Raw genomic sequence first — 26,393 nt, forward strand, 5'->3', positions numbered from 1 at the left:
GGCATGAGATTTTCAGAGACATTAGGGGCAATTATAATTTAAATCTAGACTTTTCAAGAATTTATCAACTGTTCTACCACTGAAGTAAACAAAAGTAAGTAAAACATATGCTAAAATTTTGGAACTTCTACTCTACAAGTTCTGCAAAATTTGAAAACACTATGTTTTGGTAAATTCAGATATTCTAAGCTGACAGTAGAAATTAATTTTATGCGTTGTGTCAAATACAATTCTGCTAAAACTAGTCAGAAACATGTTTAAACTTAAGCATTTAATAAACATTCCTGAAGACATAGCAACAAGTTTGGGTAAATTATGATCCCCCAAAGTGTAAAGCAATTCAAGAAAAAAAACCAAGGAATATTTAATTGTAAACTTAGAAAATTAGATTACACATGCACTCACACTTGAAAGATTTATACGTCTATTTGTTAACTTATAAAGTATCCATGCATACAATATATGCAACAGAAAGCTTTGCCTATTAAAAAAACCCGTAACATTGGTAATGATTTTGACTGTGCCCTGTAAGTTACACACAGGAATAATCCATTAAGAACACTTTATATTATGAAAAATAAAAACTACAGCAGTAAACTAAGTTTCAGCCTGTCATCTAGTACAAAAGTGCCTTAAAAAGTCATGCAGACTTGCCAGAAATTACAGCATCAGTAAGTTCAGATTTTGACACACACAAACGTACTATCCTTTTCATATACACACCTCACAGCTCCTAGAAGTCTTTGTTCCAGGTAGTAATAGAAAGGCCTCAATTTAAGAAATTCTAGTGAATTATCAGAAAAGCACAGCTGGGTTTAAATGCTTATAGCCAACTTCTTTTACGTACTGGAAGAGTAAGAGTAAAGCTCAAAAGAAAATTCTGAAGACATGGCTTGGGCTGCAAAAATTCCTATTAGGAATAAGACTATTTGCAATTAAAACATTAAAATGTATGCAGATGAGCACTACAACAGCGTGTAAATAGATCATGACCAATCTTCCTTCCTTTTCTTTCAGCACGCAGAGCACTTCTGCTTTATTCAATGCACAGAGTAAACACAAGAGAACAGAACTGATACTGTTTGGGTTGGCCAAAAAAGTGGTACATCATGACTTTAGAGGGCTTTACTTTGATAACTTGCACTAAACACAAGTATTAACATTTACTGAAAACATTGAAGTTATGTTAACAGATCACTAAAGTACTTTCCAAAAAATAAGAAAGGCAAGGCAAACAAGCTTATTTTTTAAAAACGTTGCTTGTATTTTAACTCAAAAAAAGGCAAGATTCACTGGACCTGCTCCAAACAAGTGCTCATCATGAGCATGCCAGACCTACATGCATTCTTATATCCACTAATGCTATTAGCAGGGGATTCAGATTTGCGATACAGTTTTACAACCGACCTTCAATTTTACAATTAGAAAGGTTCAAACACAAGTGACAGACTGATTCATTGGCCTACTCATACTAGAATCTTTTAAATACTTTCTAATGAACCTCAGTAAGATATGCATACGGTAGTTCTATGATTAACATTAACTTACCTATGCATGTATTTTAAGAACCAATTTATTAAGAGTTAATTTGCTACAGAATACATAACATACCTTGCCATTCATCATCATAAACTCAAACATCATCTTTGAGAGAACTCCTCAAGGAACTGAAACCTAATTCACCTTTATGGAGCAAATCCTGGCTCTCCCAGTAGATAGAGGTGATCTGCCTTCCTAACACAGTTCAGTGAATTTAAATTACACTTTGTTTTTTCCACACATGTTAACATACAAACACTTACTGTCTCTCCATTATTTACAAAGAAGACAGCACCACAATGTCTTCGGTGAGGAACCTACATTTCTTTTTTCCAGACTAGTCTCTTCCTCAGGTTAATTACTTAAATGCCTAGATGTGCACAAGTGCATTTACATTTGCTACACTGTTTCCTGCCTTTGACTCACACCTCTCTTTTGCAATACAGTTTCTGCCATCTTCAAATCTTGCTACTTTTTCCTCCATTTCTCAAAGCGCTTCTTTCCAAAGCAAAATCAACAGGCAGAGTTCCTGAAGTATAATTATACCACTAGATCTATGCTGATATATTCCATGTGTGGGCATCAGTTCTGGATAATTATTCTGCTTTTCTGATAAAATGGTGGGATTGACAAAAGAAAGCAGAAGTCTGTAAGCAGGCAAGGGCAAAGATATGAAAGGCTCAGCAAGGAATGGCAGTTCTTTTTTATGGAATAAAGAAGGAAACATTTGTTCTCAAAGAGAGAGTAAATAGGCATATAATCTTAAACGTAAGTAAGCTAACAAAAAGGTTTTTGTGCTTGAAAGCTTATAAAGGTTTTTGCAGGTTTTATGAATTGGTCTAATAGATACTACATATTATACTCTACAAACTTTGCCTCCATTTTATTATGACTAATAGCCTACAAGCCATTATATTAAGTTTTATTGTATAAATCCTACAGATTGCTTCTGTGTTTGTGTTCATATAAAGCAAAAATGGAAGCTGGGCATAAAACAGTTCCACAGGAGCTAGAAGAAATCTCATTCCTCCTCAGGCTACAGTGCGCCACATGAACAATGGTAGGGCGTACCAGAAATGGAAACCACCCCAGCCTGCCGCTGGTTACACGCTGCAGGTAGGAGGGGGAGAGGCAGCTGGAGACAGGAAGCAGTCACAGTAGCCTGATCAGTTTGACATTCTTACATCACATGTTCGCATTCCCAGCTCTTCTGTTCTCACCACAAACTGCTGCAAAGCATATAGCATGTGTACACTGTGCATAGAGATCGTGCACATTCTGTAGTTGCTTAATATCGTACTTAACCTGCCTACATTAGGCTTGTGCAAATGCCTTGCTTTAACGTCCCTCAGCAGGAGGGAAGTAAAGGATGACAGCATACCCAGTACTTCGTAAGTAAGAAGTTACAGATGAAGTTATTCCCAGTGTAAGTACACATTGCACCATTTCTTTTCTGCCCATAAGAAGATTTTAAAGTTCTAATTAAAGAGCCCATACTTATGTCTTGAAGTTTTTTATATGTTACAGTAACAGCAGCTGTTACTTTCTCATCTGACTGTAAAGTGTCTTTTAACATTTCCATGTGCCTAATACAGCCCTTTGCTTTGTTTTTCCATAACAAGGAAAAAAGCTTAACAAGAAAGGGTGACTACAAAGTCTTCACCATGCAGCAAGATGCACGTTCAAGCCAGTAGCTGACTAAAAAAATAAAACTACAGGCATTTTACTGTTGCTGCTTCGTTCAACAGACAAATAGAACCCTATTGCAACTAAGTTTTAGGACATAATTAAAACCTGTAAAACTTCACGCAGATGCAAAGACAGATAAAAACTACTACTTTGAGAAGTTTTAGACAGACATTATCCCACTTCTTCACAAAGCACCAGTATTCATGAACTTGTAATAAAATACAATTCCACACATTTCATTATATTTGGCTTCTGTACACTGACAGCAGTATGCTCTGATAAAAAAGAACACAGAAAGAACACGACTTACTTTTCTCCTACATACCTTTCACACCAACTGTAAAAAAAAAAAAAAAACAACAACCCACAGAAACAAAAAATGCTGGCTAACAAACTCCACACATCATGTCAAAGTGAAGATAGCCTCCTAAAAGGAAAAAAAAGAAAAAGCAAAGTTGAAAAATAGTGTGCATATTATGCACTTATCTTCACAAAACATTTTCTAAAATTTCAAGTTCAACAAGTGTCTGCCACAGCTGAAGTCCTAAATGTTAGGGACATACAGATATAGAAACTTACATAAAACTTTTTTTATTATTATTATTTTAAACTCAGACCTTGTAAAGACATTCAACAAAACCCACTTTAAAACTGTTTTATGGGGAAAGAAACATAAGAGTGTCTGGAAAAACGTTATACCAGACCAATCCATTCCATCTAACCTATGCCTATTTGCAAATCCAGATGTCGGCAAGTGTACGACACTCCAAAAGCAGGCACAACAAAACTGGAACTGACAACTAAGAATAAAGCCATAAGTTTTATTGCCCAGAAGTGCTGGAATTTTTTTTTTCTTTTCTTATTTATATGAAACCTTGCTAAGGTCTGTTTTAGGGATATCCTGTACCAACAGGAGTCATACCCTATACCAAATTAGTGCATACAACACAGGTACCAGTAAGGACAAACCTAAATTTCTACCCTAAATTTTGCCTTTGATTACCTGTCAAGCATGGCTGAAAGTTTATAAACTGTGAATAGGAGGCAAAAGTTAAACTGATGCTTTTCACCTATTTCAAATTAGATGAAGACGTAGACTATAAAGATGGACCACACAAGCCTATGATTCAGCCTCCACTGATCTCATCCAGATTTACATGCTGCTTAACAACCAGCAAGTTCAAGCCCTTTACCACATACTTTACCAAATGACTGTAACTGGTCAAAAAAATAAAAAAAAAAAAATTGAAGCTGTAGTTTTAAGACACAGGCACATGGTTATCCATCTTGTATACCACAAAGCCTATGCTCACTCTAGATCCTGAACACCTATTTAGTTCTGTGTCTTCACACAGAAACAGTAGCTGCTGGTCATATATTTCTTATGCTACCAACCTAATTAGAGGTTAAGATCAGTATCTCGGACAACCAAGACTTAAAACAGAAGACATTTACCCATACAAAGCTCAAACAGTTTGTTCATGCCTAAGTTATGCAGCCAAAATGTAACAGTAAAAAAATAAATAAAAAATAAATAGAAAGCAAAAAAGACGCTTAAAAAGTTTTCTCTCTGTGCACACTAAACCAAGTATGAGTAAGAGAAAGATAACATTCAGTTGCTTACTTTCAGACTCTACCTAATCTGTATTAGCTATACTCAAGTAACCAGGTGCAGAACTTGCACCTAAATTTCGTTATTATGCAAGAGATACCTTACCCTATATCAGCACACAAGATCTGCTGTGGGCTGCAGTCCTGACTGGAGGTGATCACACAGAACCCTGTTCCATGCTTATTACCGATAATTAACCCATTTCAGGATAAGAAGAGGTTTTGCATATTAATGTAACATCTGACACCTTAAACAAGAACTGTACAAAACACTTCTCTCTAAGAACATGGCTTTACCCTCCCAGAATATTTAATTCATCAAGCACACAGACTTACGACAAATTTAAGACACCAGAAGACATACAGACTGAAAAAGAAATGATGGTTTAAAAGTAAATACAATATTCTACTCTATTAATCACAGTAGAAATTTCAGCGTATGCTTGCCTTTTATTTTCATTACTAGGAAATATATATGCTTTCCATGTGGTGTAATTTAAAATATGCCAGTTGAAAGCTGACACCTGAAGGAATACTAAAATTCCTTAATATTATAATTTTCAGCAAGTAGCGTGGATACCTAAGTCTTTCTTATTTTATTTACCATTTTAACAGCATTAGAGTTGGTGCTGTCATCTTGCAGAACCATTTTTCAGCCAGTTACATGAAGATCTTCTGAAAAAAAAAAACATGGAAAAAATATAATTAACTTTCCTTGCCATGACGTATTTTGTTTTAAAAAAGTTACAGTATCCTAGATCACTCAAGCTGAGTCACCACTTGGATTTATGACACACAAAAAAGATAAAAAATGACCTCACTATGTAGTCTACAATTTATGTTCACATAACTGATTACGCTAAGGCAAACAGGCTCACTAGCCTGCCCAACTCTACTGTTCTGAATATGCAATAGGTGACTTCTGAGGACAAGACTTATAACTCCAGCATTAATACTTAATGTACAATCTTCTTTCTATAGCACTAAATGTTGCTTTGCACAGATTATCACTCTCTTCATACTAAAAGTTCCACCCTTAAAGAGAAAATCATATGAAGTTCACAGAACATGAAACAGCATTATTGTACTGACTGCTAGGAAAAGAACATTGTAAGTAAAAGAACTGCCAAACAGCAGGAGTATTGCTTCTAACTGTTCTGCAAAGAAAACATCCCCTTCCCCCCCAAAGGGCATAACAACAAGAGACACAGGAGAGCAGCTCAGTCACAAACCATGGTGCAAGGAAGTCAACTTGAAATTCTTCCTTGTATTTACTCAAGATTATTTCATATACAATTTGAAAGACAACATACCAAGATAAGGTTTGCACACAGAAGTAATTGTTTTAGTTTTTCCAGTTATACCAGCTGCTCCAATAGTACAAGTTCTGAGATACATTCCCCCCCATGTGCTGTCATCAGGTGATTCTCATTTCATATTTGATTACTTTTGAGATAAGATAAACAGAGACACTGCTTTGACTCTAATCAGAAAAAAGCTGAAAGTAAACTGACAGACATTTTACACTCCTCCTTCCAAATCTCAAAATGCACATTAAAGCAACGTTAATTTAACACAACTCTGACCTCCACTCAACTTTGAAGGTATATCACAGGATGAAAGCAAAAGCAAGAATCTCCAGAAGACATGGAAAGGTGAGCCTTGTGCAACGTAACAGTTACATTCACTACAGCCCTGTAATCTTTACTCAGGGAAAGTTTCCTGCAGAATCTGTAGAATACAGCGAAGCAAACGACTCCAAGAAACTGAAGCCAAGTTTTTCATGCTGGTACTCAGTACTGCAAAGTAGAGATCACTGTTCCTAGCCAAACAAAAAGTTATAAAAGACCAAAATTTGCACAGAAAACACATTAATTTTAGTACCAAAATTAGACAGTTTAGCTTAATATAAAGAGATGGTTTAGGAATCTGGTAGTGCACAATGTAACAGTCACGCTATCAAACTGTCAGGGCACAGCTGGATCCTGCTATCTAAGGAATAAAAGGAACACTTGAAAGTGTTTCCTATTCAGCACTTACTCAAAATTCATGAAACAAAGTTTCAAACAAGTTTTCTTACACAGAAGCAGCAATGCAGAATATTAATCTATTGCATATTTTGGAGTCTTTACTAGCTACCAGAGTATCTAACCACATACTTCTTGGGTTCGTTCACATAGCATCCCAGCACGACTACAGCCCTGCTGGACACGGGCATCTATGACCACATCAAGTTAGAAACACACTTAGCTTCAGGTTAGCAGTGAAAGTTGACAAGTGGAACAGCCACTGCCCTCTTTCTTATGCTCTTCCAAAAACATTAGCAGAAAAAACTGCTGAAAAGGCCTCTTTCAGTGTTACCAGGTACAGAGCAATCCCTTAGCCACCAGCAGCTATACATATAATATTAGCTAAGAATTACAAGTGACATCCATTTCACATGCTACCCGTCTAATCTTGTCTAGTGCAAGATCTAAACATATCACGCCCTGTCACAGGATAAACAGCCACAGATAAGAACAAGCACCGCAGCCTTCAAATCTGCACGTCACTCTTCCATCTGAAAGCTGGGCCTTCCAGGCATGCTAGAAACTGGCAAAATCGCCACATTCAGAAACGTACTCTTAGAGTGAGTGGGGTCTTCTCCTTCCTTCCTGCTGACAGGTACCTTTGGGGAAGAGCAGCAGGAACAAAGAGAAGGAAGTAAGTAAATCTCCTTAAGGCACTCAGAAAAAGGGGTTGCCAGAGGAGAAAGAAATACGGCTTCAGCCCTGGGGATGGCGGAGGAGAAGAACGAGTTCCCGGCCCTGCACTCGCACGTAAACCAGCCGCCGGGGAGAGAGAGACCCAGCCCGAGCGGGGGAAGCAGGCTCCCCTCGCACCTGGCAGGACGGAGCGCTGGCCCCCGGGAGAGCGCAGCCGCTCCTCCCCCGGGCAGGGCCGGCGGCCCCGGCGGGGAGAGGCAAGCGCGTCCTCCAGCACCGCGGACACGGACGCGCGTGGAACGGGGACGCGGCCTCGCTGCCTCCGGCCACCGCGGGACGCCGGCAGCGGCCGGGGAGACGGGGCGCTCCCGGCCCGGCCGCCCACGCGCGACGCGAGGGGACGGAGCTCCTCTCCCAAGGCGGGGCGGGGCCCGGCCTCTCCCCTCTCAGCCCCGCGGGCCGGGAACGGGGAGGGCGAGGCCTCCCGCCCGCGACACCCCCGGCGAGGGCTGACAGGCGCGGCGGGACCGCGGGGGCAGCAGCTGCGGAACCCGCGGGCCGCTCGGGGCCCGCCGCAGCCCCGTCCCCGCGACGGCGGCGGTACCTGAGGCCGCGGAGGGGCCCGGAGCTCCGTCCGGCGGCTGCACCGCCCGCTTCCCTTCCCTCCCGCCCTCCTAAGATGGTGGCGTGCGCGAGCCCGAGAATCCATCCCCGAGGCCGCGAGCGAGCTCCGGCCCCGCCCCGCCCGCAGGCCGCCCCCATCGAGCCTCTCGGCCAGCCGCTCGCCGCCCCTGCCGGCCGCACCGGTGCCGGGCCGGGCTGCGGAGGCGGGTCAGCACCGCGCGGAGCCGGCAGGGGGCGGCCGGGGCGCGGGGAGGCGGCGGCGGCGGCGGGGAGGAGGGGGGAGCGGCTCTGAGGGGGGGGGCTGCCCTGGGGCGGGCGGGCCGTCCCCGAGCGCTTGCACCGGCTCCTGCAAAGCCGCGAGATGAGCGGGTCAAAAAAATAAAACCTCGAAAGGGGAACCCAGAAGATGGAGGAACAGAGCAGGCAGGGGAAGAGGGCAGAGGCTGGAGAAGTGGAGATGGGGAAGTGGGACGGGGCCTGAAGCTGGCCTGGCGGAAAGAGGGAAGGGAGACAAACCCAAGCGAGCGGGACCCTGGAGAAGTGTCCTCAGAGGCGGCGAGATGGTGGCATCGCTGTTTCAGAGTTATCTGTACACCGTGCGATACAAAACCTCACAGGACCGCGAAGCAGTGGCAACTCATTAAATTCTCAAAATAGATGCCTGCTTCGCTATCAACAGACTGCTGATAGAATAATAAAAAAAGTGAGATTGTATGGACATAGGAGCTACATTAGAGCAGTTACCTTAGGTTTCATTTTGAGATGCTTAAGTTATCGACTAATCAAGCTGTAAAAGGAAATACCAGGCAAAGTTAAAGTCTACCAGAAAACAGTGACTAAAATAAACTACCATAGGCTTAGATGAAATCGCAAAATCAGGTTCTGGTCTCGTTTGTGTTGGTTTTGTAGTCCGCGTTACCTCCTCGGAGTCAGTCTTGATTAGTATTGAAGAAATGAATGCACAGTACCACCCTAAAGATAACGTGTTGCGTATTCACACACTGATATAAATGCATCTTTTTGCAGAAACTCAACTATTACATATTTTGGGAACTTCAGAGTAAAAACTGCTAGGAAATAATAGTAAGCGATGCATACAGATGAGTGGAAAGGTAAATGATATTTAATTGTAATTAGGTGATACATATGATATAGCTGTGAAATTAATTTAAATGCTGTTCATGCTTACAAACTGTTAAAATAAAACAAGATATTTCACCCTTTCTAGTTACTATTATCTCTCATATAAAAAAATGTTATGTCCTATCATCGTATGTCTAGGTGAGTGTTGCTGTTGGGCTTGAATTGTTTCACAGAATCACAGAATGTTCGGGGTTGGAAGGGACCTCTGTGGGTCACCCAGTCCAACCCCCCTGCCGAAGCAGGGTCACCTACAGCAGGCTGCACAGGACCTTGTCCAGGCGGGTCTTGAATATCTCCAGAGAAGGAGACTCCACAACCCCTCTGGGCAGCCTGTGCCAGTGCTCCATCACCCTCAGAGGGAAGAAGTTCTTCCTCATGTTCAGACAGAACTTCCCCTGCTTCGCTTTGTGCCCATTGCCCCTTGTCCTGTCACTGGGCACCACTGAAAAGAGTCTGGCCCCATCCTCCTGACACCCACCCTTGAGATATTTATAAACATTTATTAGGTCTCCTTGCAGCCTTCTCTTCTTCAGGCTGAACAAGCCCAGCTCCCTCAGCCTCTCCTCGTAGGGGAGATGCTCCAGTCCCCTCACCATCCTCATAGCCCTCCAATGGACTCTCTGCAGTAGCTCCTCATCTTTCTTGAACTGGGGAGCCCAGAACTGGACACAGTGCTCCAGATGGGGTCTCACTAGGGCAGTGTAGAGGGGAAGGAGAACCTCCCTTGACCTGCTGGCCACACTCCTCCTAATGCACCCTAGCTTCCCATTGGCTTTCTTGGCAGCCAGGGCACACTGCTGGCTCATGGTCAACCTGTCATCCACCAGCACACCCAGGTCCCTCTCCACGAAGCTGCTCTCCAGCAGGTCCACCCCAAGCCTGTACTGCTGCATGGGGTTGTTCCTCCCCAGGTGCAGGACCCTGCGCTTGCCCTTGTTGAATTTCATCAGGTTCCTCTCTGCCCAACTTTCCAGCCTGTCCAGCTCACGCTGAATGGCAGCACAGCCTTCTGGTGTATCCACCACTCCTCCCAGTTTGGTGTCGTCAGCAAACTTGCTGAGGGTACATTCTAACTCTTCATCCAGGTCGTTGATGAAGAAGTTAAACAAGACTGGGCCCAGTACTGACCCCTGAGGGACACCACTTGTTACCAGCCTCCAACTAGACTCAGCGCCGCTGATGACAACCCTCTGAGTTCTGCCATTCAGCCAGGTCTCAATCCATCTCACCGACCACTCATCCAGCCCACATTTCTGGAGCTTCCCTAGGAGGATATTATGGGAGACCGTGTTGAAAGCCTTGCTGAAGTCTAGGTAGACAACATCCACGGCTCTCCCTTCGTCTACCCAGCCAGTCATGTCATCGTAGAAAGCTATCAGATTGGTCAGGCATGATTTCCCCTTGGTGAATCCATGCTGACTACTCCTGATAAACTTCTTTTCCTATATATAAATAAAAGTTACTTCTTAAGAAGAAAAGAAAAACCTTTTAAGAACTTTTAGTGTGAAAGTGGGGCTTTTTTTCTAAGCCTTCATTTCTTAATATAGCTGTATTTCTATTTGTGTATAGTAGCACTAAGAGACATCCAACAAGCCTGATGCTTCATAAAACTGGTTGTAAGAAGTAGTAAGATACAATCCCTACCCTGAAGCATTTATAGTCTAAATGACATGAGGAAATGCAATGAATTATGCTCTTGATTCAAACTGTCTCTTTTGGATGTACTCTTATTATATGTTATGAATGATATTGTATTGATCTGTTGTGCTTCTGTCATCGCTATCTTCCGCCTCGAAGCCAAAATTGCCAAAATATGCAATATGGTGCTTTTATATGAAATTTTGACTTCATAACTTTGGAAAGAGATTTTAGGTGAAATGAATTTCTTAGACAAAACTGCAAGAAAATAGCAGTCCTCTTGAAGTGGTGCTTTCTGTGGAATTTGGAGGAGCTGACAATTAAATAAAATGTAATTACAAAATGTGTATGCATCTCACAGCATCTAATTTGCTTAGGTCTTGCACAGCTTTGCTCTAAGTATTTATACCGAGACTCAGTAAACTTACATGGCTGATCCAAGGTCAGTTAGTTAATAAGCAGTGAAACCTGAGAAGAAAACCAAAGAGTTATGACTACAGTACTCTGACAGAGAACCTACATACAGTATGATTTTATAGCTAGTAGTGCTTTTACTAAGTAATATATTGAAAATTATTATGCATAATTTATATTGAAATAGGGTGAATGTTTTATATTTTAAAAAAAGGTGCGTGTGTTCCTGTGAACAGAGAGAGTAAATAAGGTGACAGGGAAGGTGCAGATTCTCAGCCTCTTCGGTCTTAGCTGATCACACAGTGATAGAAAAGCTCTGGAGAAGGGGAATTCACCTTCGGGAGCTAGCCTAATGAAGCTCACCTTGGTTTGCTGCCCCTGACAAGTGCTGTCCCACAGGGATTGGCAGCAGCTGGTGCTAGGGATGGCAAAATATCTGGAGATGCACAGATTTTGTATCTTTTTTCCTTCAGTCTCCTTTGACAGTGGAAAGCACATGAAACCCCAACTGGGAATTAAAACCATCTTTCTGAGCGTAGCTCCACAGGTCCTCTCCTATATGTGAGTTTTCTTTACTTTTTACGAGGCTACGCAGCTTGCATTTCAATGTGGTCACACAGCTAAATCCACCTTGTTAATGCTTTGATTGTAAACATTTTGGCTGAGGCAGGCAAACAGGAGAAAACTGCAGTTCTTAAGGTGGAGCGCCAAGCTTCATCACAGGATGAGGCACTTACACTGTGGTTCCTGAGGCGTTTGAAGAAAAATGGGTCAACGTTGTCAGAAGCCCAGAAGTTTGTATTTTTTACTCTTAGAAATATCACAAGACTCCTGTATTTTTAGCTCTTGACTAAGTAATTTGCTTCCTATTGTAAAAGTTCACATGATGATCTTGCGTCTTCTCTGAAAGAAACTATTATAAGAATGATTTCTTTTCCCCTTTTGTTTTTACTGTTCCTTTTCTAGGAATTAGAGTTTCAGTAATGACATGTAATAAAACTGTATGTATATTGCAAATATACACATATTGCATATTTATTTTTCTTGCTGTGAATATTTTAGTTACGTAAATAGCACTTTTATAGGCAAAGCAAAATTATGTCTACTTCCCAGCAGCACTATAATATTTTCATAAGAGCAAACATCCTCAGTTTTATTTTACAGACCTGCTAAATTGCACTTCTAAAGAAAACCAGAGTTTAGTTTCTGCTCATTAATGTTCTACTTATGAGAACGTAACAGCTGATCTGGATGAAATAGATCAGATCCCAAGAAGGAAATTTAATACCCTGTAGGTCTCATAACAGATCCCCCTACAAAGGAATTGAATCTACTTACTTTAGAGAAATGCTTCCTTCAGAAAGATTTGGATCAGATCTTTGATGAACAAGGTGTTCATGTTGATGAACAAGACAAAGCAGCAGAAGAAACTGCATTAAAATTTAAACAGAGTCAGTCTTGATCAACTTCTGTCCTCCTTAGGGGAAGGATTTAATCTAAGTGTTCAGGACTAGACTTGGTGTAGGATGCATGACAGCAGAGTTTTCCCCCGTTCTGTTGAGTTAGACCAAAAGTCCATCTAGCTCAGGATCATGTCTCCCCAATGACTCGTAATGGATGCCTGGGAAAAGGGTATTGGAAACAAGGCACTTACAGAGTAATTGTTTCCATGGCACATCTTTGTAGTTTTTAGAAATAAATGGTTTACAGCATCCTTACCTGGAAATCTGTAATTCAGCCAATATGTTTAATAGCTCTTGATGGACCTATGAACTTGGCTAATCACTTCTGTGAACCCAGCTGTATTGTAAAACCTTAGCTATTAAGATTTATTTAGGTTGAATCTTGTGGTGTAAAAGAAAATGCTTTGTTTTGCTTGGGTTTATCCCTCTGGTTAATAATCTTATCACGTAACTTGTAATAGTTGTTCACCTTCTTTGCACCATTTGAGTTTTAATGTATCTTATAGTTGTCCTCAACGGCCCTTGAAGTGTCCTCGCATCCTAAGTCCCATTTTGCATGAAGCCATTTGTGACTGAGGGGACGGTTCCATTGCTCGACTATCCTCACTGCCTTCCCCTGCTCCTGATCCAGTTCTTGAGGTGCTGAAATGAAAGCACCCAGATTTGAGTATATGATGAGTTAGACTGCGATAGTTACAATTTCCACTTTGTTCTCAGTCCTCTTTTATGTATTTATGAACATTTTGTATTTTTGACCCTTGCTGAGCTGTTGCACAGCTGTTTTACCTTATGACAAGGCTCTAAGAAACATGAGTGCTTAAAACTGTATTATTTTGAATAAAATTTATGCTGATTACTATGAAAAGTACCAGTACTTACAGGAAAAATGTTATGCTGCAGACATATTATAGCAAAAACCAAAAGTATTATTGCAATGTAGCTTGTTATCAACCATTACTTTTAATAGCTGTAGAAAATGAACTAGAATCGAGAGCTTTTTCTGCTTCCTACTGAACATTACTCGCAAATATTAGCTAATAATAAGATTACAGACTAGTAAAACAACTTGTTTGGGGAACCTGTCATCACTTATTTCAGTCTCTTTACTTTGCTGATTAATAACAGTAAAGAAAACAGGAATTTTAATTGGCAATGGGATTTCCCAGATTGAAAATGACTAAATTGCTATCACTCAATTATTTTCAGTAGATGAATTATGATTATAATTTGTTTAAAAAAGACAATTTAAAAAACCATTTGGAAGCCTATCCAAGCAAAACAAAAAGTAAATGGAAAGTAAACCTTCAGAAGTGTTCCAATTTATAGAATTACCATGCCGTTGAGAAAAATCATATGCCTAGGAGGGGACTGCACGTGTAGCCTCCATGCATGTTGACAAGTAGAGAGTCGTTTGAATACCATAGCTAGCAGCAATGCATGTGTGAGCACGAGTACCTGCTCTGTCTGGAGACGCAATCGAAAAAAACAAACAGACCTTAACGTAGAGTCAAATGTCATTTTTACTTACACCAAATACTCACATAAAAGCAACTTTCTAAAGGTCAAGTCAGGCAGTTTTCCCAGCGCAAGGCTAAGCAGCTGGAATCGCATGTAATCTGACCCTGTATGTTCAGGAGAACACAGAACAGATTTTGATATTTGTGCTTTTGCACATTCCTGTATGAATAATCACAATGATTCACTGGGGCTCATTGCAACATAAGGTACTATTCGAAGTGAATTGCAGTATTGCCCAATATGGTAATAAGCAACTGATGCCTTGCTGGACATGCATAATATTCAAGATAAGTCAGGTATTCTTATAAGAAAGGCCTGAAGCAAAGGAACAAATGTCCCATGTTGATTCTTACAGCATTAGCACGGGAGGCGTACTGTGTGTATATATATAGGTTCTATATATAGACCATACAAATGGATTAAACTGAAAGTTATTCTGCAGGGAAATACAGGAAGGAATGTTTCTGGTTTTCACATCTTCTAATGTTAACAAGTGCCTATGGTCCTTTCAGTGCAGACAGTTTTAAACTGCACCAAAAATGAAAGTTTATCAGATGAGAAATTGCACTGATGGAGCTACTGATTTTGGGCTTTGCCAGTGCCTTGTTTTCGGACAGTAAGATTTCAAAATACGTTGCTCTTAAAGGTCAGGTTGGTTGGCTTCTTCGGATGGCTCACCAGCCTGAAAAAGCATGTAGTGCTCCAAATAGGTATTTTAATGCCCCTATTCTTGCAATAAGGGCTAAAATAATTCATGTAATCTGTTTGTCTGTAAGGTTTTTCCCAATTTACATATTCATTAGCATCGTTTGCCACAGTGTTTGCTTTTAGTACAGTTCTTAAAAGCAGTAGAGAGTGAAACACTTGGATACAATGTTTCTCTTAGTTTTGATATATTTCTGATACTAGAGGTGTGAAGAACATGTTCTTACAAATTGACTGTGGTCTTCTTCAAAGACATCTATATAATACTTACAGTGGCTGACACAGCACTGTAGAGTTGCAAATCAGCTTTTATACTTTTTGATAATCCATTAAGGCATTATTTTAGGAGAATTTCCTACTGTCTTTCAGCAGGACAAGCGAGAAACCCCAACTTTACAGAAATTAGTTTCTTTCTCCATATATTACCAAACAGACTGAGTAAACCTAGCGTGGAGATATCCAGCATTCAGAAACAGTGCTTTAATATTGTTTCCATTATTTATGCATGGAGCATTGTCACTAGAAATAGATTTATTTATTTATTAAGGAACACAGAGTTTTTAAAGTATTCCCACTGTTGACTAATTTCACTATTACTGCTCATTGTTTCTAAATAAATCATGCATCTTAACAAGAAACTTGGGCTCCAGATAGCTGTGATAATTGAAAAAGATACTGCAGGAGCTGTTCAGTGCTATCCCCCAGCGCTGCTGGAGAGAGTGTTCTTTATCCTGCTAGCGAGAACATTCCGTATCCTGCTAGAAAGAAGGCAGACCAAATTAATTAACCCATCAGAGTGGATATTTTTAGTTATGTCTTATTTCGTCTGGAGACAATTAGGGAGTGCTTATTCATGCTTCTGCCAATAGAACTGTGGATGCTGCAATATCCAGCTGACTGGAAAGGCCGCACTCTGCTGCACACAGAGAAGGATATATGTCTATGCAAATTCCAAATTCTCCTCCTAGTTCTTCTCTCCTCCCCTCATTATCTTGAATTAAGTACAATGACAGTAACATGGCACAATGTTCATAGCTGTGATATAGTAGTCTTTAAGATCTGTTGCCTTCTAAGAGCTAATCTGAGGAGTCAACAGTTTGGATCAGTTGAAGGGATTTTTATTTTTTCCTCAAAAAACTGACAAAACAAGAAAAAAACCCAGAAAGGTATCAAAAAAGTGTTTCTAAATAATCCTCTTATGAAAAGCCATTTAGATTGGGAGGTCAAACATTAGCAGGGAAACCCTCTCAAAAGTTGGTAAACATCTGTTAAAGTCTGAACAAGTGTCTCAGAACAGAAACTAATTTGTTTACCTGTCATACATTCAATTGCTTGCAGCCTCAAATGTTTGAATAGCTCAAAAGCTTTTGTGTGTCACAGCATGGCTCAAAAATCCATGATGCCCTTGCATGCTCTACGACTCTTCATGCTTCTACTTTTGTGAAATGACCCACTTGGATAATCTTGATCTTCTGGTCTAAGCATCGATGATCTGGCGCTTTTCTTGCTCTTCCACTTGCCACTTTTTAAAGGCTTGGTTTTACCCTGGTGAGCCTCTGTGCTGGAAGCCTCATAGGTTATGGATAACTGCAAGGACTGCTAAACTGCAAACTTATCATGTAGTGACATACTGATTTGATTTAGCTCATGGACGTCTTCTTTGAATAAAAAAGAAAAGATCACTAAATTACAATTGGAGTTTTTACATATATTTCCAAGTTATCATGGGTTTTACTCAAATTAATGGTTCATGACATGGTGAACATGAAAGTTGATGCCTAAACTACAACCACTAAGGCAAGTCAGATACTCACAGCTGTGACTGATTTAGGTTCTCTGTTCTGTTGAAATGTATAATAAGTCATATGAAAAAGGTAGCAATACACATTTGTTCCAGCCAAGAAAGTAAATAGGTACAACTGAGAACACATAATAATGTTTCTATTACATGAGAAAGCACAGATTTTCTGATCACGGCCAAGCTATGTATTACTATTACTTGGCTGCCAGGTGTGACCATGCAGAGCCTGTGCAGTAGAGACACAACACAAAGACACAGAGTCGTATCCTGGTTTGCTATTGTAGGAATCCTGCTGCCATCATTCTGCCCGCTTACAGAAGCTTTATAAAGCAACAAGATGCATTTGCTACGAGAAAGCACAGAACGGCAGCATAACAGATAAACGATTCTGAATGGAAAAGCAAGCTGTGGATAGGAATGCAGTGTGTCCCTGGACAGTGTGACTTTTGCAGATTTTGCCTCTGTCCAGAACACCAAGTTCCTATTTAAGTCATCACACTTTCAGTCAAATTTTTCCTTTATATTTTCTGGATTTATCTTTTGACACTCATTTTGTTGTTATTCCTAGCCAATATAATGGGCAATAGTGGTGTTATCATCATAATAGTCCAAAGATATAAACAAGCCCTAGTTTATAAGTTTTGCTCTCTCCTTACATACTTTGTTTCAGTGTACAAAGAATCATAGTTGGGTTTTTTTCCATCCCGTCCAAAAAAATATGGTTGGACTAATTATGTTTTGAAAGTTAATGGTTTTAGTTGATCTAAGTCAGAACTCTTGGACAGCAGCCACATCAAATGAGATCCTGGTAATTTGCCATGACTTCACCATGTGCAGCTCCACGAAATTTCACGCCTCCCATATGGCTGTTGCTATAGCTGTGCCAAAATCAACCAATAACACTATAATTTTTCTTGTAGCTCTTCCTGGAAGAAATCTACATACATCATATATCAGAGTTGATGAAATGTTTTCTTATTTAGCTTTCTGTAGTATTCCACCAACTATTGGTAAAACTTCTTTATATTAAAATACTTAGAACACGATGAATGCATTATTAAGCAATGCACTCCATAATACTTACAGAAAAGTGAATATTGTCTAATGGATAATCTAGACCTGCTTTTCATTGTCTGTTTCTCTAGCTTTTATTGTCAGCTTTACCTGGTCTTAAGGGATGTTCAGTGTGATGTACCAGACAACCTGCCTTTTAAATTCAATCTAAATGGCAACATGCTGACCTGGGCAAAATCAGATTCTTAGTCCTCCTGGGCATTTCCAAAATCCCTTCACCCCTGCAACTTTTACTTCCTTTTGTTTTTTCTTATTCCTTGCACTTTACTGTGCTTCGCAGGCCTCGATCTATATATGGATTCACAGAGTTGTTCTTTCTGCATGCTCCAGGGCAAGCCATTAACTGCATGAAAACGATCCAGAATGAGCAAGATGCTGAAAAGCTTCCCACATAGCTTAGCGAGTGATTTGTAATGCTTTTGTCCAGGTATGCGCTTCCTCAGGCTGAAGGACTTGTGAAATTTTAATATGTAGTATTGCTGGAGCTAGTAAATGATACCTGCGTCATGGAAAAGTTTGGAGCCCCAAGACTTATTTATATGAAAGTTGCAGAAAGGTGTCTGAAAATCCCCTCCATCTGAATCAAACTGTTAGACTGCTCCTGTTTACTTGTTAACTAATAGAAATACTTTCCTTCCGAACATTTATCTTCTCATTCCTTAGGCATTTGTATTCATCTGCATTCTCTTGTTTTATATTTACATTGTAAACTGCCTGAAGGCAGACAGCAACAGAAGGAGGATCCCCTGCAATGGTAATTACTTCTGTTATCATGGATATTCAGGAAAAGATCACCTGCAACCCAACTGTGCTTGTAAAAGCTGGACTGTGATGCATCAAAGAATGATGCTGTTGCTGGGTTATGTCTGCTGTGTAGGACGGTACCAGATAAAGGCAATTTGGGGTTTTGTTCACTCCCATTCCATTGGTAAGATGGAGGACATACTAAGACACTGCCTCTACACATTAAAAATTTGATTTCTGGTACACCCTAAAACAGTGAAAAACTTCGCATAAGTTTGGAAGTGACTTCTGGCCAAACAAGGATGAAAAGATCCAGAAAATTACACTACAAAACCAGACAGTAGGCTTTTCCTACTGCTCCTGTACTGAAGAAATAAGTAAGGGTTGTAAAACATTTAATTAATGCGAAAAGTTTTAAAATATATCGGTCAGCACTCCAATCCTGCTGGATCTAGCTGAATTTTAGCTCAATCTTAAGCTCAATATTGTAATTTTTGCACAAAATTTCTACGCTAAAAAAATCCTCCAAGATACTCTAGATGCCAATGCACAAAACTACAAAGGGTCTATAGAGGAAGCAGTGTTGAAATTTAGATTGATCTATTTGAATTTTGATGAGTAATATGCCAAACTTGTGTTTATGGTACAACAATGTGGGATAATATTGCTTAAAGAGAAATCTTGCACCTCTGTTTTACTGGAGTGAGGCCTGGGTCCACAGCCACCTGAAGAACTGCATCTGGCAAGACTAATAAAACGAAACATGAGATCTCATGGCCAAAGAGTTTAGTCTTTCACTTGCAAAACTGTGATTGATTGGGCACCTTGATATTGAGAGAAATCCTGTGCTTTTTGGTCCTCAAATGTAAATTCCACTGTAATTCAGAAAAACAAAATGCACCAGCACTTCTCTTTTTCAGTGTTGTTCTTAATGCAGACTCAGGAAGAACACAGATAGTAACAGATCGCAATAGAGTTACTTAAGAGATTTGTTTCACTTTCCATATGAACTGCAGTATTTTTTTCTTCCTGCTCAGTGTCCTACCCTTTTGCAGAAAACACTTGTGCTCACATGGAGGAAAAAATTAAATCCAGCTATGGGATATTTTCTGTAGAGTTCATTAAAGTAAGTGCTTGTGGGTGTGATTTAATGTTTTACAATGAAACGATGCTTCTGTTAGCAAAAAGTCATCAGCATACTTTCTGTCTTTTGACTTTACAATTACAGCTTAGCTAGATTAATCAGGAGCATTATTTGGAAATATTAAGTAATAAAGAAAAGTCAGCCATGGTACACTAACATTTACACTGTTCAAAACTCAGTACAGCTGGGCACTAACTCAGTGGTGCTGATCCCCTCTGTGCCGGCTCTAGGAGCTGTATAGACAGGACAAGACCTGCCAGCTCCACACTTTCTGCATGCCACAGTTTCTTGGCCCTTGTCTCACCTTCCTCGGCGGGGGGGGGTTACTTGAACTCCTGCGACTGGAGTACTAAGCCGCTCTCTTGTTCCAGGACTCCATCTGCCAGGCGCAGCAGTTGAACCTGCTGCATGTATAACCCTGAATACCAGGTAATAAAACCTAAAGGAAAGTGAAATGTCCGCATGGTACTTTATATACTAATTGTATTTATTTTAGATAAATACATACCTATGCACACACAGAGGCACATGCATTACAAAAGGGCTATTTGCACTTGCTCTGAAAAGCTTTCAGAGATATTCATCTTTCATATTCTAGCGCAGCACAGCTCACAGGCTACACGATATCCTGCAGAAATTCCTTTCATTATCTGTAAACTGTCTCATAATGTTCTACTCGTAATTGTTTTTGACATTAAAATAAAAATGTTAACATTCTCAGTTTCTCCTTTCCTTGCTTATGTTCCTCAGGAAGATCTGGCAGCCCACAGAAGCCAGATGGTGGCTTGAACTTCACAACTGAACTGTCTAGCTGCTGCTACAAAAAGGGATGTTTTTGCATGCACGTACCTAGCCCTTCCTTTGTGCTGGCACTGCCTCTTGTTTAACCCTACAGTGAACTCAGCTGATTAATTAGAGATAGCTTAAACTAAGTGAGGAGTGCCAACACTTGAAGAAGGAAGCCACACCCCGGTGAGGTTACCTGGAGGGCTAGTGGCTCCCCACGGGACACAGAGCCACCAGCAGTAACCCAGCCAGCAGGGCTGGGGACTCACCAGCCTGGGCACGGCCGCGGACACGGTGAGGTGGGCAGACCCAAAGACAGCAGTCATGTTCAACCAAGAGTCCAGAGCATCAGACAAGCTCATGGCGGTGAAACGGGTCCAAGGTGAAGCTAGGATGCCGACCTGCAGACCAGGACTAGGGCCAGTGATGGTAACCAGGGAGGCCCATAGGGCCAACACAAGACTAAGATTAAGCCAGACAGCAAGCCAAGGACAACATGCACCCACAGCATAGCTCAGAGGAGAACTGAGGGCCCAGGGCTGAGGTTACACGGGTCTCCTGTGCCCTCGGGCAGGGAGCGTGCAGTGGAGACCCGCGGTGAGGCCGATGGGGGCCATTAAGGCCCATGAGTGCACTCTGAGCCCTGACAAGTACTCCTGCTGATGGGCTACTACCTTCGTCTTCAGCAAGACACCCGATCACACCATGAAGCCCACAGCCTCTCATTGCCAAGGCAGCAGCAGCAGCACCAGGCAAAGGACTGAAAATACCTGAAAGGCGCAACACCAGAACATTAAACATTTAATGTTTTAAAACATTAAAACATTGTGAAAGCAAACAGAAAATAGCATGTGGCTACAGTACGCCACGGGGCCAGACCTGGTGGATGCAGCAGCCTGTCCTTCAAAAGCTGAAGGGCTGTGGAAGGCAGGAAGAGAGAGACAGAAAAGAGCGAGCCCTTGGACAGATTTATTTACTCCATTCCCCTGAACGCCAGAGCCCCGACAGCGCGTGCCCTTGCCGCCTTCGGGACCACAAGCCCTTTGGAAGGAGGACGGGGCCCCACGACTGGACCCAGGGAGCAATGGCCGCCGCTGACCTGCTGGTGGGTGTGCTGGGGCGGCCGAGCGGGACAGGGCTGCGTTCTTGGCTCTGGGTTTTAGAGGATGAGGGGGTTTTAGGGGACGCGGGGTTTTGGAGGATGAGGAGCGTGAGGCGTGGGCTCGGTGCTCCTGTGGAGGTCTATGGGTGAGGGGGGCTGGAGGGCTTCCCCTGATGACGGCTGAGGGGAAGCGGGTTTTCAGGGAGGCTGGGCTGCCCGGGGCCGGTGCCGTGGCGTTTTGGTACCTTCCCGTGCGGGTGTTCCATCTGGCAGCCCAGCTAGCGCCTGGCCATGCCAACAAGCGCCATGAGGAGTGTGACCGCCTGCATCTGCCCTTCGGCGACGCTTTTTCTGGGGAAGGCTTTCAGCCCCTCAGTGGCAGAGCTTGCAGGAAGTCAGCCCTTTGTCATTTTCATCACCCTCCTCACACCACAAAACCCCTCGCCTCGTCTTTTCTCAGGTTTTCAGCGAAAAAAACCCCTATTTCAGCCGTCCCCGTTTGCTCCCCGCCGCAGACGAGAGAACCCTCCCGCCCGCTCCACTTCGCGCCGCCTCGCAGGGGCGAGGCCGCGAGATCGGACGTCAGCGAGGGCCGGGGTTGTCGCGCCCGCCCTCGCCGCGGCGCGCAGGGAGGGGCGGGTCAGCCATCTTGGGCTCGCCCGGCCGCGCCTGCGAGCCAGCGGGCGGGGGAGGGAAGCGCCCGCCTTGCGGAAGTGCCCTCAGTCCCCGCCGCCGAGCCCCGCCGGAGCGCGCCCAGGGCTGCCCGCCGTCCCCAGCACCGCCGCTACCGAGCAGCATGGCAGGGCGGCTTCCGGCCTGCGTGGTGGACTGCGGCACGGGGTGAGCGACGGCCGGGCCGGCCGCTGACAGCTCGGGGCCGCCCGGGGCGGGGCCGGGCGGGTTCCGCTGCCGCAGATGGCGGCGGGGGTCGCGCTGCTCGCGGCGGGGCCGGGCCGGGCGGGGCAGCAGCGCCTGAGCCGCCGCGGTGCCGGGCCGGGTGGCGGGGAGCAGCCGCCTGCCTTCCCCTCCCCTCGTCCCCTTCGCCGCGGCCGCCCGGCGGGGAGGGCTGTCCCGGCCCGGCCCGCTCCCCCGCCCTCGGGCCGCTCCCCCGGCTGCCGGGTCGCGCCGGGGCCGCGCCGGTCGTTTCCCCCCCTCCTCCCGCCGCGGAGGCCTCGGGCCGCCGCCTCCGGCTCTTCGGCCGGTGCCTGCCCGGCGTGCGGGGGGACCCTGCGCGGCCGCCCGGGAGAGCGGGCCCGCGGCTGCCGGCCGGGGGGCCCGTACGCGCTTATCGTTATTGATTTAATATAATACGTGGGTAATGTCATTTATTCTGTGGCACTTCTCTCTGTGGAAGGGGAAAAAAACCCCTCCCCCTCTGGCGAGCAAGCGCAGAGGAACTTCCTTAGTTTTGTCAAAGCCTCTTCCTGCTTTCGGCCTTTTATACCTTATAAGGCAGTTTTCAGTGTCAAACCCGAACCAAATCCGTTTCAGAAACTCTTCTTTTTGTTTAGCAGCTCCCAGGTGATGAAGAGAACGCGGTGCCAGTGATCTATAGCGTAAAAAGTGTTTCGGGAGGCAGCTGTCGGGACTCGGGCGCCCTTCCCGGCGGTGGCATGGCTGCTGGGGCTGGGGACGAGCCCTCGGAGGTGTCGGCGGGAGCCCACCTGGAAGGGTTGCGTGGTACCGCTCCTGGGAGCGTGCTCGGGAAGCAGAAACCGCTCCGTGACCTGCCGTCGGCGATGTGACCTTACGGGTGAAATACCTCATCTTAGGCGTTCTGCATCGGGCTCTTACTGGAAAGTATTGGTCTGTGTTCAAGGCTCTTCCTCTTTAGCTAGCGCTGATGGCATGCTGGTTCTTTAGCTTGTCGTTTTCTTTCACTTCTCATCCATCTTGCTGAAAATAGACAGGGAGACATTTCTCAGTGACTGCAGTATAGGTACAAATATTTACAGTACGCTGAAAGGGCACATTCTTTTGAAATCCAGGCACTTGTTTTTTGAAAGCACATCTTCATCCTCCTATCAAGAGAATCTGTTTGGTGCAGGACACTGATAAATTGGTTTTTAAGAGGAGTGGGTGTGTATGGGTCTAGAATGTGTGCATGTTTAACAATTGCATGAAGAAGTCGTACCTGTAGTTAGAGCGAGAGCTAAAACCTTGAATTTCATGGGACGGAGGAAGGTTAGCGCAGCGGGAATGAGTGCGTGTAGCTGAGTGTAATGGAAGGATGTGCGAGTTTAACATGATATGTATATGTGCTGTTTATCTTTCAAAACAAAAGGTCTGTATAGTGCTCTGCTGCATGCCACTAGAGGCTTTTTCCCATCCCACGTGTTTGTGCATTGCAGGCAGTCCCATTAAAGTCAATAATTATGTCATTATAGGTTTGGAAAATATAGGTTGTGACTACTGGAGTAGAGATTCACTTAGAGCTTTCAGCGATGCCAAGCAGTAACAGTGTGCTAGCATATAGCTGCATAAGAAATGACTTTGTCTTTTTAATGTGAGAGGTGTACAGAGGGACCTGAGTATTAAAACAAATGTTCCTGGAGAAGGCCTGTGTGTAAGTACTCCATTAATAAACTTCAGTGCACAGGGCATGCTTTATACTGTTCTTGTATATGATGTTCACCAAGTCTCGCTCCTTTTTTATGTATTTATGTCCCCCAATCTTGAAGGATCTCTCTAAGATGCTGTTTTATTGTGCACTTGTAATTTTTTTTTTTTTTTTTTCTAACACAGCCCAACCTATTCTGTTTTCCAGGCTTTTCTTTTTTGGTGTGCTTTGTAGTCCAAAGTTGTTCTTCCCTGAAGTTCTGCTTCAGGAAAATGCGGCAAAGAGTTTTTGGCATTGGAAACATTATAGAGAGTTGGGGCTGTTGGAGTTCATTGATTTCAGTAGATGAAAGTATAAAAGTGGTGGATTTACAAAGGAAAAAATCTAATACTTGAGGCAAATAGGGAACAGGAGGGTATTAGTGCAGTGAGATGGGACAGCATAATCATGCTCGTAGCTTTATTTTTTTTTTTTCAGTTGTGCAGCCCTCCCAGCCTATCTCATTTTGTGTGTGTAAGCGAGAACACGACACATAAATTATGTCAGCCGTGTGCTCTGTGAGGTCTCAGTTGAGGTTTCACCTAGGGTGCTGTCTTGTCTACCAAAATGAAAGAAAGCAGGGAAGTTAAAGATAGCCCCTGAAAACAGGAGAAGAAAGAGGTTTCGAAAATACAGCCAAAGCAGAAAGGTTGAAAGGAACTGCCTTTAGAACGGGCAAGGCTTTAAAAGTGTGTAAATTTTCCAATAAGAATGGTTTCTTTTAGATGAAGGGGGTGATCAGTTAAATTCTTCTTGGACTGTAAATTAATTAAGCAGTGAAAGGGCAGACGTAGGAGAGGTAGTAAGGGTGTCTTCCTGCATGTCTTGTGCATGTAGCCACAGGTTCAGTTTGTTGATCCGAGTGTTTTTTTGTGCCTGTATGTTCTTTTTGCCAGCTAAGATCGAAGGCAAGGAGATGGATGAGAAAGGTGGCAGAGTTTTGCTTTTCAGCATCAGCCTGCAGAGATTGGTCAAATTTTAAGAACCTCTTTCAAAGCATGAAGAGACCAAAGCACAGAAGAGGTTGGGGAGATCCTAGGATCCCTGTTGCTTGAGGTTTTAACAGGTTAGTCAGACTCCTAAGGGATCATCCAAATACGTGTCATACGGCTGGAGCTGGCAAGTGAGTGAAGTCAGTGACATGGCAGTCAGATCATGGGTGCAGGAAAAATTCTTCCAGTGTTACATTTGTTATCTTGAAATTTGCATTGTTTGCTTAAGCACATCTAATATCTAGAAAATAAGGTGATGGATACCTAGTAAGAGCAGGTAAATACTGTGAATGGGACTTATTTCAGACAGATGTATCTAAGGATTGCATGCATTTTAAAATAAAAATATAAAAGAAGAAAACCAGCATGGAATTATTTCCATAAAGTGCATGAACAACACGCCAAAGAAAGAAAAAGACTCATTTTTTTTAGTCTCAGTAGGCTGCAGTCTTTTGCTCTGTGCTTTTTTGGGTATTTGAATAGTTCTTGTCGCCTGTTCTACCGGCGAACACAGCGCAGCCTGCAAGTCATGATTAAAAGCTCTTCCTACGCCACTTCAGAATTTAGCTTGATTAGGTTGACAAGTAGATTTTAGCTGTGTCTTTTTGTGTGAATGCTTTTTTTTTTTTCCTTCGTATGAACTTGTATAACACTGAATTAGCTCATTTGGGATGGCAGATAATTGCAAGCGTTGAAATTAATGGCCCTTCAGCTGAGCTGAAGTGAGTGGCTGTGTAACCTACTGCAGTTCCAAAATGAGAAATGTTGGCAATGAAAGTGATTTAAAGAAAGGTATTTTCTGTACCTGAACTTTCCTTTTTCTGGAGGCTTGTGTTCAGTTTTCTGTGGCTGTCAGGTGGATCCATTACCAGTCAATACCCGAATGTCCTCAGTGAGCAGCTTCTCTAATGTGCCGCAGAGTCTTTTGTCGGTAGGGTCGTGTGTGTTGGTTAGCCTTCTCCCGAGCAAATTGTTTACGTGGTTGTGTGGGGAAAAAGAAAAAATCTCTCGTCTCACATCTTGCGTTTTATATCTGCTCTCATATACCAAGCTAGACCCCTTTTTCTCTTCTCTTACACGTTACAAAAATGAGTGTGTTTTG

General features: G+C 42.9%; 2 protein-coding genes across 5 annotated transcripts in view; one reads left to right on the plus strand and one right to left on the minus strand.

Moving 5' to 3' along the window:
* The window catches only part of SLC35F5 (solute carrier family 35 member F5), a 38,082-nt gene extending 29,842 nt beyond the window's left edge, over window positions 1–8,240 (minus strand). Inside the window, exons 1-4 of one of the 4 annotated variants that reach the window (XM_075430024.1) lie at window positions 8,149–8,207; window positions 7,462–7,507; window positions 5,444–5,514; window positions 3,554–3,655 (exon numbers count right to left, since the gene is read on the minus strand). The gene's annotated coding sequence lies outside the window, so the exon portion shown is untranslated. Of the gene's footprint in view, window positions 1–3,538; window positions 3,656–5,443; window positions 5,515–6,425; window positions 6,581–7,461; window positions 7,508–8,148 lie in introns of those variants that run through there. The other 3 variants (XM_075430022.1, XM_075430023.1, XM_075430025.1) reach the window with 3 other exon arrangements.
* Window positions 8,241–22,342: 14,102 nt separating this feature from the next.
* The window catches only part of ACTR3 (actin related protein 3), a 31,874-nt gene continuing 27,823 nt past the window's right edge, over window positions 22,343–26,393 (plus strand). The window contains exon 1 of the mRNA XM_075430542.1: window positions 22,343–22,540. Within this exon, the coding sequence (XP_075286657.1) occupies window positions 22,497–22,540 (44 nt within the window). The 5' untranslated portion in view covers window positions 22,343–22,496. The remainder of the gene's footprint in view (window positions 22,541–26,393) is intronic.

The sequence above is a fragment of the Opisthocomus hoazin genome, chromosome 9, assembly GCF_030867145.1.
Source record: "Opisthocomus hoazin isolate bOpiHoa1 chromosome 9, bOpiHoa1.hap1, whole genome shotgun sequence".
NCBI lineage: Eukaryota > Metazoa > Chordata > Aves > Opisthocomiformes > Opisthocomidae > Opisthocomus > Opisthocomus hoazin.